We start from the raw sequence: 15,544 nt of genomic DNA on the forward strand, positions 1-15,544 counted from the left end.
CGGCGCATTGTCCCCTTGAGCAAGACACTCTATTTCACGTTGCTCCAGTCCACTCAGCTGACATAAATGAATTGTACCTGTAATTCAAAAGGGCCAGCCTTGTCACACTCTGTGTCATGCAGAATCTGCCCGAGAACTACGTTAAGGGTACAAAGTGTCTGTGGAGTGCTCAGCCACTTGCATGTTAATTTCAAGGGCAGGCTGTTCCGTTGATTGGATCAACTGGAACACTCATTGTTGTAACTGATGGAGATCCAGGCAAACTTATCCTTTTGATTTCCTTTTTGCTGAACTGCTAAAGGATACAGGGATATAAACAAACCAACACTGGTTGTAATGTGGTGAGGGTCAAACCCATACAGGACCCTCCCCACACACACACAGTGGCCTTTTGTACAGTTTCTAGTTACCAAATTCACTCAAAAGGCATTGGCTGGCCTAGGGCTGTAGTAAAATACACTTGCCCAAGGTGCCATGCTGTGGGACTGAACCCAGAACCATGTGGCTGGGAAGCAATCCTTTTGACCACACAACCATGCCTTCTATTTTATTTATTTTTTCTTACTTATTTAGTCTGGGAGGACAAGAACTTGTTTTGAACATGATATCGCTGTAAGGTACGTCTTTGTGGTTAAGGTATTGCGCTCATGATCGAAAGTCGTGGTTTCAATTCCTGAACAGGGTAGTGCACCTTGTCCTTGAGCAAAACACCAGATTCCATGGTGCTTCAGTTCACTCAGTTGTAGATAAATTCCAGCAATTACCAGACTGGTGTACCATTTCGGCAGGAGCGTTATACTTTCAGTCATTTGTATGCCATAGAAACTGAGTAAGGCTTTGGCCTTAGAATTCTAGAATCCAGAACTTCTGGCCTCTAAGCTTCCAGGTTCTTCCTTTCCATTTTGTGGTTTTGGTTCCTGGAGCTGGCAGTACATTGTGTTCTTGAACAAAACACTTCATTTCCCATTGCTCCATTCCACTCATCCGTAAACAATTTCCAGCAGTAAGTCAGGTGTTGCACTCTGAAGGGAGTGTCATAACCTTATTCACTTATGCAACAGGACAATCACACAGTGGGACTGAACCTGAAACCATGTGGTAAAGAAGCAAGCATTAGATGATGATGATGAGGCATAACATGAACAACAAAGTTAGCGATAAAGAAAAAAAGTCAAAAACAAAAAACACAAAGCAATGAAAAATGCTAAATATTTGTGTGAGGATTTCTTTGAAACTGGTTTATTGGCCATAATTCCTGTTTGAGTTACTGCTGATTGTCTTCTTTGTCAACTTGTAGACAGACTTAATGTTAAACAGTTCTCTGATAGAATATTTTAGCAGTTACATACGGGTATCTGTTTATATATATTTATTCATTCATTTATTTATTTATATATTTATTTGTTCTCCAAGAAGGGTATAATATAAAAATAAAATACTATTTATATGCATTGGCCTTGTGTTTTGGTAAAAATTGGAAATTCTCTGTAACTGGGCCCAGCAACATCTCACTGCAATTGAAAGAAAAAGATATATATATACATATGCACTTATGCATGTACACACAAATACATATAAGAAAAATCCACATTTTTTTTTTTGTATATACACAAGGTCTTTACATTATCATCAGCATCATCGTTTAACGTCCGCTTTCCATGCTAGCATGGGTTGGACGATTTGACTGAGGACTGGCGAACCAGATGGCTACACCAGGCTCCAATCTGATTTGGCAGAATTTCTACAGCTGGATGCCCTTCCTAACACCAACCACTCCGAGAGTGTAGTGGGTGCTTTTACGTGCCACCGGCACAAGGGCCAGTCAGGCGGTACTGGCAACGGCCACGCTCAAAATGGTGTATTTTACGTGCCACCTGCACAGGAGCCAGTCCTGCAGCACTGGCAACAAATTAAATTTCACAATTTACTTTGGTACGTAAACAAGATCGTTCATGCTATTTAGAAGCAATTATCTCTCTCTCTCACACACGTATGTATATATGTAAACACAAATATGTATGCATACATATATCCAACCCATGCTAGCATGGAAAGCGGACGTTAAACGATGATGATCATTGTCGTTTAACATTCACTTTCCAAAGCTTGCATGGGGTATATGGAATTCACAGAGGCAGATTCTTTAAGGCTTAGATATTGTTTTTCCTGTTACCAACTCGCATTTGTTTCTCGGCCATGTTACATTATTTCCTCATGTTTTCATGGCAGATTGAAAACGAATAACACTACCTCTATGACAATGACTCTCATTTAAAACTGTCATGTGACCTCAAGACAAGGAAGCACAACCAGGCACTCACACATACAGGCTTTTTTTGAGTTCCTGTCCACCAAACCTACTCACAAGGCTTTGGAAAATCTGAAGCCTTTATGAATAAACCAAGGAACAATTCCTTCATTTCTTCTGACCAACATTACTATTACCAAAAATGCTTTATTCCTGTATATATATATGCATGTCGAGGGTTCCAGTTGATCCGATCAACGGAAAAGCCTGCTCGTGAAATTAACGTGCAAGTGGCTGAGCACTCCACAGACACGTGTACCCGTAACGTAGTTCTCGGTGGGGGATATTCAGCGTGACACAGTGTGTGACAAGGCTGACCCTTTGAATTACAGGCACAACAGAAACAGGAAGAAAGAGTGAGAGAAAGTTGTGGTGAAAGAGTACAGCAGGGTTCGCCACCATCCCCTGCCGGAGCCTCATGGGGCTTTAGGTGTTTTCGCTCAATAAACACTCACGGTCTGGGAATCGAAACCGCGATCCTATGACCGCGAGTCCGCTGCCCTAACCACTGGGCCATTGCGCCTCCACATATATGCATACACTCATATATATACACACAAGCGATTGAAAGGTCTTTACCTAATTTTTATCCAGTCTCTACAATTTGAACTGGACATCAGGGTTTCAAGCTCATCTCGGCCTACGTAATATGGTGGACGCTCATTGATTTTCTGAGGAACACGCTCAAGAACACCGACTGGTATATATCTGTGAAATAATTACAATATAAAATAAATAAATAATTAACATATGCATTGACTGTTTTGCTGAAGAAGAAACACTGTTATTATCATCATTTTAACATCTACTTTTCCATGCTTGCATGGGTTAGATGGCTGCACAGAAAGAAATTTTAAAATTTCATTGGCCGAGTCTGCTGGATGCTTTTGGATTATATACATATTATATATGTAATGAATTATATATTATGCACTTTATTGCGTTTTGCTATGGATGTGACCCCCACCAGTCAGTGGAAAAAATTGTCTTGCATAAAACCGGTCTATGGTGCAAAAAAGGTTGGGAACTGCTGTTTTATGCCATCAAATACATTTTATATATGTATATATACAGAAGCTATAGTGAGATGGATGTGATAATAAAAGAGAGAAACGACGACTAACCGATGAGAGAAAGACAACATTTCTAAAAGGAATCTTCTGGTAGTCTCAACACCTTGATGGTCGCTTCCCCAGTGTTCAAAACCATTCCTAACGAACTGACGGAGCATGTCTAAGCGTTCGTTGGAAGATATGTCCCAGTGGCGTTGTTCTTTAATCTCTGTGAAGATCCACGGTTTGATAAGTGCTCCCCTGAAGAAAAAACAAAACAATACAAGTGATAATATATCTGAATAAGTAAAACAAAAAAAATTAAAAAAAAAAACATTTTCTTTTATCGAATTATTCCACAAGGAATCTCTATCTTTTTATCCTTTACTTGTTTCAATCACTACACTACAGCCATGCTGGAGCACCACCTTGAAAGGTTTTAGTTGAACAATTCAACCCTGCTACTTATATATATATATTACATACAAAAATAAGAGGAATGACCAGTAAAAGTGGACTCCTATATGCTAGAAATAGATGCCAAATCATCTAACCACAAAAAATATGTTCTCAGTAAAAATTTAGCGACACAATTTTTACTGAGAACATATTTTTCGTGGTTAGATGATTTGGCATCTATTTCTAGCATATAGGAGTCCACTTTTGCTGGTCATCTTATTTTTGTATGTAATATAATTTTAATTGATTAATATCAATTTCTACCCTTATTAATAAACTATATATATATATATATATATATATATATATATATATATATATATATTTTTTAATGTCAGTTACTTATTCTATTGGTCTCTTTTGCTGTAACTATTAAGTTATGTGGACATAAATAAACCAATCCCGGTTGTCAAGCAATAGTGGCAGGGAACGAACACAAAGACACACAAATGTATATACATATCATCATCATTTTAGTGTTCACTTTTCCATGCTTGCATGGATCAGATGGAATTTATTGAGGTGGATTTTTTTACAGCTCCCTGTTTCCAAGCAAGGGTTGTATTTTCTTAAGACCAGACATGTTTTTACGGAAGATTGGAAATGAAGAATACCACATGTATGAGTGACACTTGTTTACAACTATCATATGTCAAGAAAGGAGACAGTAACACACATACATACATCCATGTGTGTGAGAGTGTATATATATATATATAGATGTACGCACGCACATATATATATTTCCACCTACCAAATTCACTCACAAGGTATTGATTGGCATGGGTTTATAATAGAAGACACTTGCCCAAGGTGCCATGCAGTGGGACTGAACCTGAAATCATGTGGTTACAAAGTGAAGACTTCCACATGGTTCTATCTAAGAATGGCCAGTGATAGACATTTTATACCATGGTTTCAAACACATCTGCTGGTGAAACAGAAGAATGAAGGGGATGCAGGAGATACAGAATTTCAAAAAACATTCTTCAAGAAAGATGAAAATAATCAATAAGAATAGTATCTTACCTTGCAATCATAACCCCTTTAGCGTATGTGTTGCTTAAAAAGGAATTGGCATCTTCGAATGAAAGAACATCCCCATTACCTGATTGAAAAACAGAAGCAAATATAAAAAAGTCATTTTGAAATCTAATGGACACAAATTAAAATAATAAAACAACAGTATATTTATCATCATCATCATCATCATTTAACGTCCATTGTCCATGCATGCTGGCATGGGTTGGACAGTTTGGCCAGGGCTGGTAAGGTGAGGGGCTGCACCAAACTCCAGTCTGATTTGGCATGGTTTCTACAGCTGGATGCCCTTCCTAATGCCAACCGCTCCGAGAGTGTAATGGGTGCTTTTGTGTGCCACTGGCACAGGTACCAGTCGCAAGATCCCAGCATCTGCTATGACTACAATTTCACTTGGCTTGATAGGTCTACCTTCTCAATCACAGCATATTGCCAAAGGTCTCGGTCATTTGTCATTGCCTCCACGAGGCCTAACGCTTAAAAGGTGCTTTTTACGTGCCACTGGCATGGGTGTCATGACTACGATCTCACTTGGCTTGATGGGTCTTCTCAAGCACAGCATATCACCAAAGCTCTCAGTCATTAGTCATTGCCTCTGTGAGGCCCAAAGTTCAAAGATCATGCTTCACCATCTCATTCCATGTCTTCTTGGGTCTACCTCTATCACAGGTTCCCTCCACAGTTAGGGATCAGCACTTCTTTACACAGCTGTCCTCGTCCATATGCATCACATGACCATACCAGTGCAGTTCTCTCTTGCACACCACGTCTGATGCCTCTTATGCCCAACTTTTCTCTAAAGACACTTATACTCTGTCATTCATGCACACTGACTTTGCACATCCAGCAAAGCATACTGGCTTCATTTCTTTCAAGCCTACGCATGTCCTTGGCTATCACAGCCCATGTTTCACTGCCATGTAGCATGGCTGTTAACACACAGGCATCATACAATCTGCCTTTCACTCTGAGGGAGAGGCCCTTTGTTGCTAAGAGTGGTTAGGGCCTCTCTGAACTTTGCCCAGCCTATTCTTATTCTCACAGCTATACTCTCAGAGTATCCATCTCCGCTACTAACTCGGTCACCTAGATAATGGAAGCTGTCTACTACCTCTAGCTTACCCCTTGGCAGTTGATGGAGTCTATTTTCTATATCTCAATATATTATATATATGTGTGTGTGTGTGTGTCTTTGTGTTGATGTGTCTACATCCCTGTAACTTATAGATTTGGCCAAAAAAATCGATAGAATAAGTACTAGGCTTAAAGAAAAAAGATCCTGGGGTCCATTGATGCAATTAAAATTCTGCATGGCTGCTGTCTAATGACTGAAACAAGTAACAGGTAAAAGACACAAATTCATGTTTCTGGTCCCATGGAATACCAAGACACTCAAAAGCAAGTTTTAGACTAATTTGATTAAAGTTAGAGTATACGTGTTTAATATTGAGAGTTCTACTTAATTACAATCGGGTCGGTGTTGAAGATAAAAACCAAGGGAGACAACCTGTGTAGAATTAAGTATGATCGTTGGTAAATATAGAGACAACACTAGATTATGTTACAGTAGTCTTTGACCACTCAGCAAAGAATAGTCTTGCCAGTTTTTAAGATACATCATCATCATCATTTAATGTACATGTTCCATGCTGGCATGGGTTGAACAGTTTGACAGGATCAAATGTCTCCAAGGATTACGTCATGCTTCAATGACTGCTTTGACATGGTTTCTACGGCTTGATGCCCTTCCCAATGCCACACTTTACAGTGTGGACCAGGTACTTCTTCTTTTTTATGACACCTGCACTATTGATGTCGCCAGATCCAGGGGAGGTGGGATTTACTAAGAAGAAGGAGTTGGGATAGAGCAGGTTCTTGCAGAGGGACCATATATATATATATATATATATGTACTTGCATAGCAAGTGACGTGATCTGAGATCGTGTGCTGGAACGAAAACAATTGCAGCGTGGAAGGTGTTTATAAGCCATTTAAAATAACACACAAAGACCGTTAGATTCACTTCAACATTTAAATTTAATTTGTCAAAATATTTTCGTCGCTTTGAGACTGCAACCGGTTCACTGACAAAATTCTGTATATATCAAATCAAATTTGCAAATTCGATGACTGGCACCTGTACCAGTGGAGCGCTAAGAGCACCATCTGAGCGTGATCGCTCCCAGAGCAGCTGACTGGCTTCTGTGCTGGTCGCACGTAAAAAAACATTCAAGCGAGGTCGTTGCCAGTGCCACTGGACTGGCTGTGCAGGTGGCACGTAGAAAACACCACTTGAGCGTGGCCGTTGCCAGTACCTGAATTGGAAACGGAGTGGTTGGGAAGCAAACTTCTGAATCGTGAAAAAGAAAAGTGAGCAGCAAGAAAAAAAAACCAAAAAAAAACCAAGACTCACCAAATAAGGGAACAGTTTCTGAAATTTGTGAACACTGGTTAATGTAGTCCCAGTCAGCTAGTTTAGTATAACGTTGTTCTCTTGACCTGCCATGCACCTGAGAGAAGTGTGAGAGAGATAGATAAATAGATAGAGACAGTTAGGGGGAGAGTGAGTGAGATGATGAGAGAAATACCGCTAAGCATTTCGCCCGGCGTGCTAACGTTTCTTATTTTGTTATTGCCCACAAGGGGCTAAACACAGAGAGGACAAACAAGGACAGACAAAGGGATTAAGTCGATTACATCGACCCCAGTGCATAACTGGTACTTATTTAATCGACCCCGAAAGGCAAAGTCGACCTCGGCGGAATTTGAACTCAGAACATAACGGCAGACGAAATACCGCTAAGCATTTCGCCTGGCGTGCTAATGATTCTACAAGCTCGCCTTCTTTCCATGCTGTCATGAGTCGGGCAGTGTGACAGGATCTGACTATCCTGACGACAGTATCGATCTCCAGTGTTAGCTGTGGCATGGTTTCTACAGCTGGATGCCCTTCCTACTACCAATCATTTTACAGTTTGTACTGGGTGCTTTTTTCATGGCACCAGCACACTACTGATGTCACAAAGTAACTTACAAGATGCGAACCCTTGCTTGGCAACAAGTGAGTGCTGGTGTCAGGAAGGGTATCTGGCTGTAGAAAATCTGCTTCAGTGACCTCCACCTGACCCATGCAAGCTTGGAAAAGTGAACATTCAATGGTGATGATGATGATGATGGCGAATGGCAAACCCTGTGTCCTTGTGTGTAACAAGAGGCGACTATAAGAGTAAATGACAGGAAGCGCATCCTGTTAGAAAACCCCATACCAACATGGAAAATCAGACACAAACTAATGATGATGCTAGTAACATAATAACATTGTTGTAATAATTCAATGCATTTAAATATGTTGGCACTCCGTCGCTTATGACGTCGAGGGTTCCAGTTGATCCGATCAATGGAACAGCCTGCTCGGGAAATTAACGTGCAAGTGGCTGAGCACTCCACAGACACGTGTACCCTTAACGTAGATTCTAGGAGATATTCAGTGTGACAAGGCTGGCCCTTTGAATTACAGGCACAACAGAAATAGGAAGAAAGAGCGAGATAAAGTTGTGGTGGAAGAGTACAGCAGGGTTCGCCACCATCCCCTGCCGGAGCCTCGTGGAGCTTTTAGGTGTTTTCGCTCAATAAACACTCACAATGCCTGGTCTGGGAATCGAAACCGCGATCCTACGACCGCGAGTCCGCTGCCCTAACCACTGGGCCATTGCGCCCCCATGCATTTAAATATAATAACCTAGAAATAACCAAAGTGGATGGAATAATATGTAGAATAGTGAGAAAATACAAAGTGTTACTTACAGTGATGAGATCAACCCCAAGTTTAGCTAACTTAGGGATGAGAGTATGGGCAATATTCTTGCCATCTTGAATACCTGTCCTCATTTTCACTGTCAGTGGTACTTCTAAAACAGACTTCATTCCTTTTACAATCTGTTCAAGACGGCTTGGTCTTCCCATCAGGGCGCAACCTTCTCCCTGGAGGGGAATGAAACAAGAAGACAGTAATACATGTTTACGAAAAGCTCCATGTTCAGATAATCTCTTTTACTCTTTTACTTGTTTCAGTCATTTGACTGCGGCCATGCTGGAGCACCGCCTTTAGTCGAGCAAATCGACCCCAGGACTTATTCTTTGGAAGCCTAGTACTTATTCTATCGATCTCTTTTGCCGAACCGCTAAGTTACGGGGACGTAAACACACCAGCATTGGTTGTCAAGCGATGTTGGGGGTACAAACACAGACACCCACATACACATATATATATATATACATATATACGACGGGCTTCTTTCAGTTTCCGTCTACCAAATCCACTCACAAGGCTTTGGTCGGTCCGAGGCTATAGTAGAAGACACTTGCCCAAGATGCCATGCAGTGGGACTGAACCCGGAACCATGTGGTTGGTAAGCAAGCTACTTACCACACAGCCACTCCTGAATTAACTCTTTAGCATTTAGACTACTTTGTCAAATGTAATGCTTATTTATTCACATTGCTTTCAGTTAATCATGGCTAATCTTGCAGCTTTGAGATATTGGCAATGTGACTAGTTACCTCCACCTTAGCGAAGGCGGTGTTATTGTTTTCAGATCCTTGGATTGATGAAGAGTTTCACTTACCTTCTGGTATATCAGCTCGATAGGGCAACCACAGTTAATGTCCACAAAGTCAAATTTACAGTTCTCTTGAATGAGTTGGGCACAGCGAGTCATGGAATCCATATGGGCACCACACAACTGGCAGAGAGAAAGTAAGGAACACAAGTCTTTTAATCGTTTCAGTCATTGGATTTGCTTGTAAGATGATAATGCTTATTTACAGCCAAAAACATGGGCATCACCATTTTGGCATCTAGTTTTCCATACATGCATGGGTCTGCACCAAGCCCTGCTGTCTGCTTTAGCATGGTTCTGTGGTTGGATGCCCTTCCCAATGTCAACCACTTTACAATGTACTAGGTGTTTTTTACATGTAATCTGCAAGACAAGACCCCTCAACTGAGGGGTGGGGGTGGCAATTGAAGCCTCCTTGGCAGGCTACACATATATATATATGTGTGTGTATGTGGTCCAACCTATGCCAGCATGGAAAACAGATGATGACAAACACACAAAGGGCTTTTCCCATTTTCTGTCTACCAAATCCATTCAAAAGGCCTTCTACTATAACCTGGGGCTATACTAGAAGACATTTGCTGACTGTGCCACATAGTCAGACTGAACCCGAAACCACAAGCCTGCGAAGCAAGCTTTTCAAACCACAGAGCAGTCATGCCTTTGCCTGAACCTTATTACAGAAATGTTATTTAAGAAACTGCAGCAAAAAATTCCTGCAATATTTACCTGGATACCAAAAATATCTTCAGATTCATGTCGTTTGAGAAGAGCCCATTCTGTTTTACCTTGGAGAAGACTTGTAGCCACAGCCATTTCACTGCAAGTGATGTCTGCGCCGTAACCCTTGCACAACCGACGGAATGGTAAATTACCAGCCTAGGATAAAAAGCGAAAGAAAGAAAAAATCAATCACCATATTTACTTGTGTTTTAAGGTAGCAAGCTGGCAGAATTGTTAGCATGCTGGGTGAAATGCTTAGGAGAATTTCAATGCATCACCCCGCTCACCACCATCAGATATAGGCTGAGGTGGGCTTTGTAAGGTGGTTCAAGTCTGGTAACAGACAGATGGATAGGGTGATGGATAGATAGGTGAATAGATATGTTGATAGACAGATACATGAACAGGTGGATAGATAGGTAGATGGATGGATAGATAGGTAGATGGAGAAATTTACGAGATATATATTAAAAAAATCCAAAATAAACCCCCAACAGATGACAGCACTTACTGTAGTGAGAGGTGCAAGAAAGAGTTTGTTTGAAAAGTCAATCTGTAAAAGAGAAAAAAAAAACGAAAAACATTTAATTGAAAAAGAAATGCTATGAAAACAAACAAGTAAAATAAACATCAACAACAAAACAAAACTGACTTTAGTTTTTGTAGGGGAAAATATAATATAATATATTGAAGATAGTTAATTGGATCTAATTAAGAATATTACAGGTATTTAATTAATTTCAGAAGGATAAGAAAGACTGTTGACCAGTTCTGGAGTTCTGGGCAGTGCTCCAGCCTGGCCTTAGTTGTCATGACTACAACAAACTAAAAGATGACAGAAGACGGAGATACCTGGTGTCTTGCTGTACTCAAGGAAACCCATCCTCCACAGCAAAAGTGTTAAGGCTATCCCTCCTGGTGGAGAGGATTAACCTGCAAGAGCTGTGTGCTGGTGGCATATTATAAGCACTCAGCACACACTGTAAAGTGGTTGGCATTAGGAAGGGAATCAAGCCATAGAAAACCACGCATGTGTCCCATACACACACACATGTAACAATCTTCTTTCAGTTTCCATTTACCAAATTCACTCACATGGTTTCGATTGGCCTGGGACAGTTGCAGAAAACATTGGTTGAAAGAGCTGCAAAGTGGAACTAGCTCAAAACCATGAAGTTAGGAAGCAAACTTCACAATAAAAAAAATAACATCATCATCATCGTCATTTAACGTCTGCTTTCCATGCTAGCATGGGTTGGACGATTTGACTGAGGACTGGTGAAACCAGATAGCTACACCAGGCTCCAATCTGATTTGGCAGAGTTTCTACAGCTGGATGCCCTTCCTAACGCCAACCACTCAGAGAGTGTAGTGGGTGCTTTTACGTGCCACTGGCACAAAAGGGGGGAAAAAAAACAAAAAAAAAAAACCTTCTTACTTTTTTCTTTTCAGCTGGTCTTAATTTGATGAGATCTTCATCAGATACAAAACCAATATTCTGGCTGGAAGAATCTGCGTCTAATTTCTTCATATCCGCTTTATGGCCATCTTCCAGTACATTGTTTGTGCTTGATTTCGTGTTTAATTCCTCCAGAACCTTCTGAGATTTACTGAAATCATATTTCCTCTTCCACAGAAGTCTCTGTACATCCTTATCTAAGTGGTTTACGCTATTTCTGGATAACGGCACCCCTTCATAGATCTCTTTATTTACCATATTTTCCAACGTTTCAGATATGTGGTGCCGGGCAAACCTGCAAGAAAAGCTGTAGGGACATCTGCCAAATTTGGTAAACAGATGGCACTCCGGGCCGATGTCTTCAGGTTTGGATTCCCAAAATGCTTTCACATCATGCAGAAATATGCACTTAGGGCCATATGCACATTCTTTCTCCTGAATGATGCTGCTGCATAATTTCTCGCAAGCCTTTAGCTTTCTCTCAAAGGGTCTTTTCTTGTTCCGTCCTTTTAATCGTAACTTTTTGGCAGGAGGTTCCAAACTTGAATTTTCCGAGTTCTCTTCGTTGAGATGTTTTAAGGTGTTTTGAGTCTCTTTTGCAACAAATTCGGTATCTATTTTCGGTTTGTAGTCCAGTAGCAGATATCTGGTGGAAGAAAGGAAACAAAACTAAATTATATACGCTTTTATTTGTTACAGTCATTTGATTGTGGCCATGCTGGAGCACCGCCTTTAGTCGAGAAAATCGACTTATTCTTTGTAAGCCTAGTACTTATTTTATCGGTCTCTTTTTGCCAAACCGCTAAGTTACGGGGACGTAAACACACCAGCATCGGTTGTCAAGCGATGGTGGGGGGACAAACACACATACATATATACGACGGGCTTCTTTCAGATTCCATCTACCAAGTCCACTCACAAGGCTTTGGTCGGCCCGAGGCTATAGTAGAAGACACTTCCCCAAGGTGCCACGCAGTGGCAATGAACCCGGAACCATGCGGTTGGTAAGCAAGCTACTTACCACACAGCCTCTCCTGCGCCTACAAGTGAAGTTGGCCCTGGCGAAATTTGAACTCAGACAATAAAGACACTATGCATTTTGCCCGCTGTGTGCTAACGATTCTGCCAGCTCATCGTTTTAATTATATACAATAAAATCCTTCCTATCTGACACACTGGAACCGAAGGGTTGGCAGATAATTGAATTTTCCGATTATCTGATCATCAGTTTTTAAATTAGCACAGCACTTCAAAACTCTCTCTACATATACATCTGTATTATCATTAACATTCTGAATGTGGTATACATAACTTTTAAAAGTTATTTCTACAGATTTTCTATAGAAATTAGAGGCAGCACTGAAAGTTACAATGTTTTGTATACAAATACTTCCATGTAAACAATGCGATCAAAGATAGAAAACTAGGGAATGGGAGTATATGCATATTTCACGAGTTCTTATTCCTTCTTCAGAACCATATCCAACCCATTAACCATCCATGAACACAGTGCTCAAATATCCACCAAATATAGCAAATTAACATTACTGGATAAACTAATTTACATATTAATTGCTGGTAGGGACACTGTACTTCATTATTCAACAGTGATATACTACCAAAGATTTTATAAGTTAATATGGTGTCTCACCTGGGTTAGCTAAAGTAGGTGGGACACAATATTGACTTCTAAGCCTTTAGTATACTTGCTGGTATATTCTTTTCTATTCTAGGTACAAGGCCTGAAATTTTTGGGGAGGGGGCCAGCCAATTAGATTGATCCCAGTATGCAACTGGTACTGAATTTAGTGACTCCGAAAGGATGAAAGACAAAGTCGACCTCGGCGGAATTTGAACTCAGAACATAAAGACAGATGAAATACCACTAAGCATTTTGCCCGATATGCTAACGTTTCTGCCACCTTGCCGCCTTTATGGGGAGAAAGATATTGAAAAACATCAATGCATCAGACTGACAAACGAGGAGGGTATAAGGTGGCCGTGAGATGTGCTAAAAATAACAGTTAAATAGCCCTTACATCATGCATCAAATTTTTTTTCTTTTTGATTTTTGGCATAATCACATGAATTCCCACGCGTAGAACATAAATTTACAAACATTTTCTGAAAATTCCTAAAAATAAAAAAGCTATGAGAATTTATATGGTGGGCTTAAAGCAGAATTCCATCAAAAATACAAGTTAAAAATTTTTTAAAATCAAGAAAGTATAACTTACTGAGCCTTAATTTTTGCTTCTCCTTTACGATCACTGACCCCTATTTTGGTACTGGAGTTATTAGTGTCTGCAGCATTAGCGTGAGAAGACTGTGTTACTTCTGTGTCCTTATTCTGTTTGGAAATTTCATCTGACAGAGACGCTTCTGGTTTATTTTCTGCAACGGGTATCTTTGTGTTTTCTGATACTTCACCATCTTTGGTCACAGACGATGTGGCATCCATTTGTTAAAACTATAAAAAACAAGCAAGAAAACAATTTATCTGTGTGTGTGTATATATATATATATATATATGTGTGTTCTAGGTGCAGGTGTGGCTGTGGTTAAGAAGCTTGCTTCTCAACCACATGGTTCCGGGTTCAGTCCCACTGCATGGCACTGTGGGCAAGTGTCTTCTACTATAGCCTTGGGCCAACCAATGCCTTATGAGCGGATGTAATAGATGGAAACTGAAGGAAGCCTGTCATATATATATGTATGTATGTATTATGTGTGTGTGTGTGTGTGTCTTTGTCCCCTGCCATTGTTTTACCATTGATGTTGGTTTGATTATGTCCCCATAACTTATTGGGTTTGGCAAAAAGGACTGATAGAATAAGTACTAGGCTTAAAAAATAAGTATTGGGGTTGATTTGTTCGATTAAACCCTTCAATATTCAGCGATCTATTCCATTAAAAAATTTTCAAGGCAATGCCCCAGCATGGCCGCAGTGAAACAAGTAATAGGTAAAAACCTTTCAGGATTAGGTTACGATTATATCGAAAATAAATGCGGAAAAAAAAAAGAACGTACATATTGACACACATCACATGTATATCTGCAAAATGAAACTAGAAATTCTTGATAAATATTACGTCAGCATGCATCTGCACCTGTGCACCCACAAATTTTTTTTTCCACATCAAATTCCGATGTAATCGAAATCTACATTATCTGAAAGATATTTGTAGAAAATTTCGTATGAAACCCATTTTTCTGAAAGTTATCAAAGTCGATTGGCATCACACATTGTGGAGGTATGCCGAGTCGCATTGGTTCCGGAAAATTGCCTGACCGGATAGAAAAGACCCTTTCCAAGAAGATATAATTAGTAGGGAGTTGAATTGTGTACTGGACAGAAGCCGCATACCTAAGGATTACTATATATTCTGTTAGGTATCTTCAGTTACAAATGAAATTATAGAGAAACATCTTAATGAGATGAGATCCTCACGTGTTGTCGGTTCGAGAGAGAGGCATATATATATATGTATATACGTGTGTATGTTAATTAATGAACATTAATAATTATAATTAATTGACAGGTTGAAAAGAAATAATATATATCAAGAATAAACATCTTAAAACATGTACACATATGTTAAATACCTTATATATGTATCTGTTTATATACGTCAGGTTGAGTTCGTCAGGAAAACAACGTGGTCTATGAACTCACCACAACCGGATGAAATAAACAAGTGACAGAAACAGGCAAACATTTAAAATAGTTTCTGGGAAATTAGAGCATTAAAAAGATTATTATATTATTTTAATAATTATAAAATATATATGGATCATATAATTTATTTATAATTACTTTTAATGCAATTTTAACGCAAATAAAATACGAAACTGTGTCGAGCATTTTCGGTGTTAAGGGA

General features: G+C 39.8%; 1 protein-coding gene across 3 annotated transcripts; it reads right to left on the reverse strand.

The window, feature by feature from the left end:
- Positions 1–1,211: 1,211 nt before the first annotated feature.
- LOC106882047 (tRNA-dihydrouridine(47) synthase [NAD(P)(+)]-like) lies at positions 1,212–15,404 on the reverse strand. 3 transcript variants are annotated; one of them, XM_089343417.1, is made up of 12 exons: positions 15,270–15,404; positions 13,900–14,132; positions 11,642–12,308; positions 10,715–10,756; positions 10,210–10,359; positions 9,487–9,603; positions 8,666–8,842; positions 7,275–7,371; positions 4,849–4,927; positions 3,433–3,621; positions 2,888–3,016; positions 1,212–1,511 (listed from the first exon to the last, which is right to left on the reverse strand). In XM_089343417.1, the coding sequence occupies exons 2-12, from the start codon at positions 14,121–14,123 to the stop codon at positions 1,439–1,441; spliced, it is 1,944 nt and encodes a 647-aa protein (XP_089199543.1). In that variant the 5' UTR covers positions 14,124–14,132; positions 15,270–15,404; the 3' UTR covers positions 1,212–1,438. The 3 variants fall into 3 exon arrangements, with proteins under 3 accessions (XP_089199543.1, XP_089199544.1, XP_089199545.1); XM_089343418.1 differs by lacking the exon at positions 15,270–15,404 and adding an exon at positions 15,031–15,223; XM_089343419.1 differs by lacking the exon at positions 15,270–15,404 and adding an exon at positions 14,694–14,758.
- Between the last annotated feature and the right edge of the window lie 140 nt (positions 15,405–15,544).

The sequence above is a fragment of the Octopus bimaculoides genome, chromosome 27 (assembly GCF_046866305.1).
Source record: "Octopus bimaculoides isolate indiv1 chromosome 27, ASM4686630v1, whole genome shotgun sequence".
In the NCBI taxonomy this organism is placed as follows: Eukaryota; Metazoa; Mollusca; class Cephalopoda; order Octopoda; family Octopodidae; genus Octopus; species Octopus bimaculoides.

Bases quoted from the DNA above. Each gene is read 5' to 3' on its own strand.
- LOC106882047 (XM_089343417.1), bottom strand. From the start codon at position 14,123: ATGGATGCCACATCGTCTGTGACCAAAGATGGTGAAGTATCAGAAAAC. The intron at 10,757-11,641 runs GTAAGAAGGTTT...TCTCTTTTACAG, and splicing joins GACCAGCTGAAAAGAAAAAA to ATTGACTTTTCAAACAAACT. The intron at 7,372-8,665 runs GTAAGTAACACT...CACTTCTCTCAG, and splicing joins TTGGGGTTGATCTCATCACT to GTGCATGGCAGGTCAAGAGA.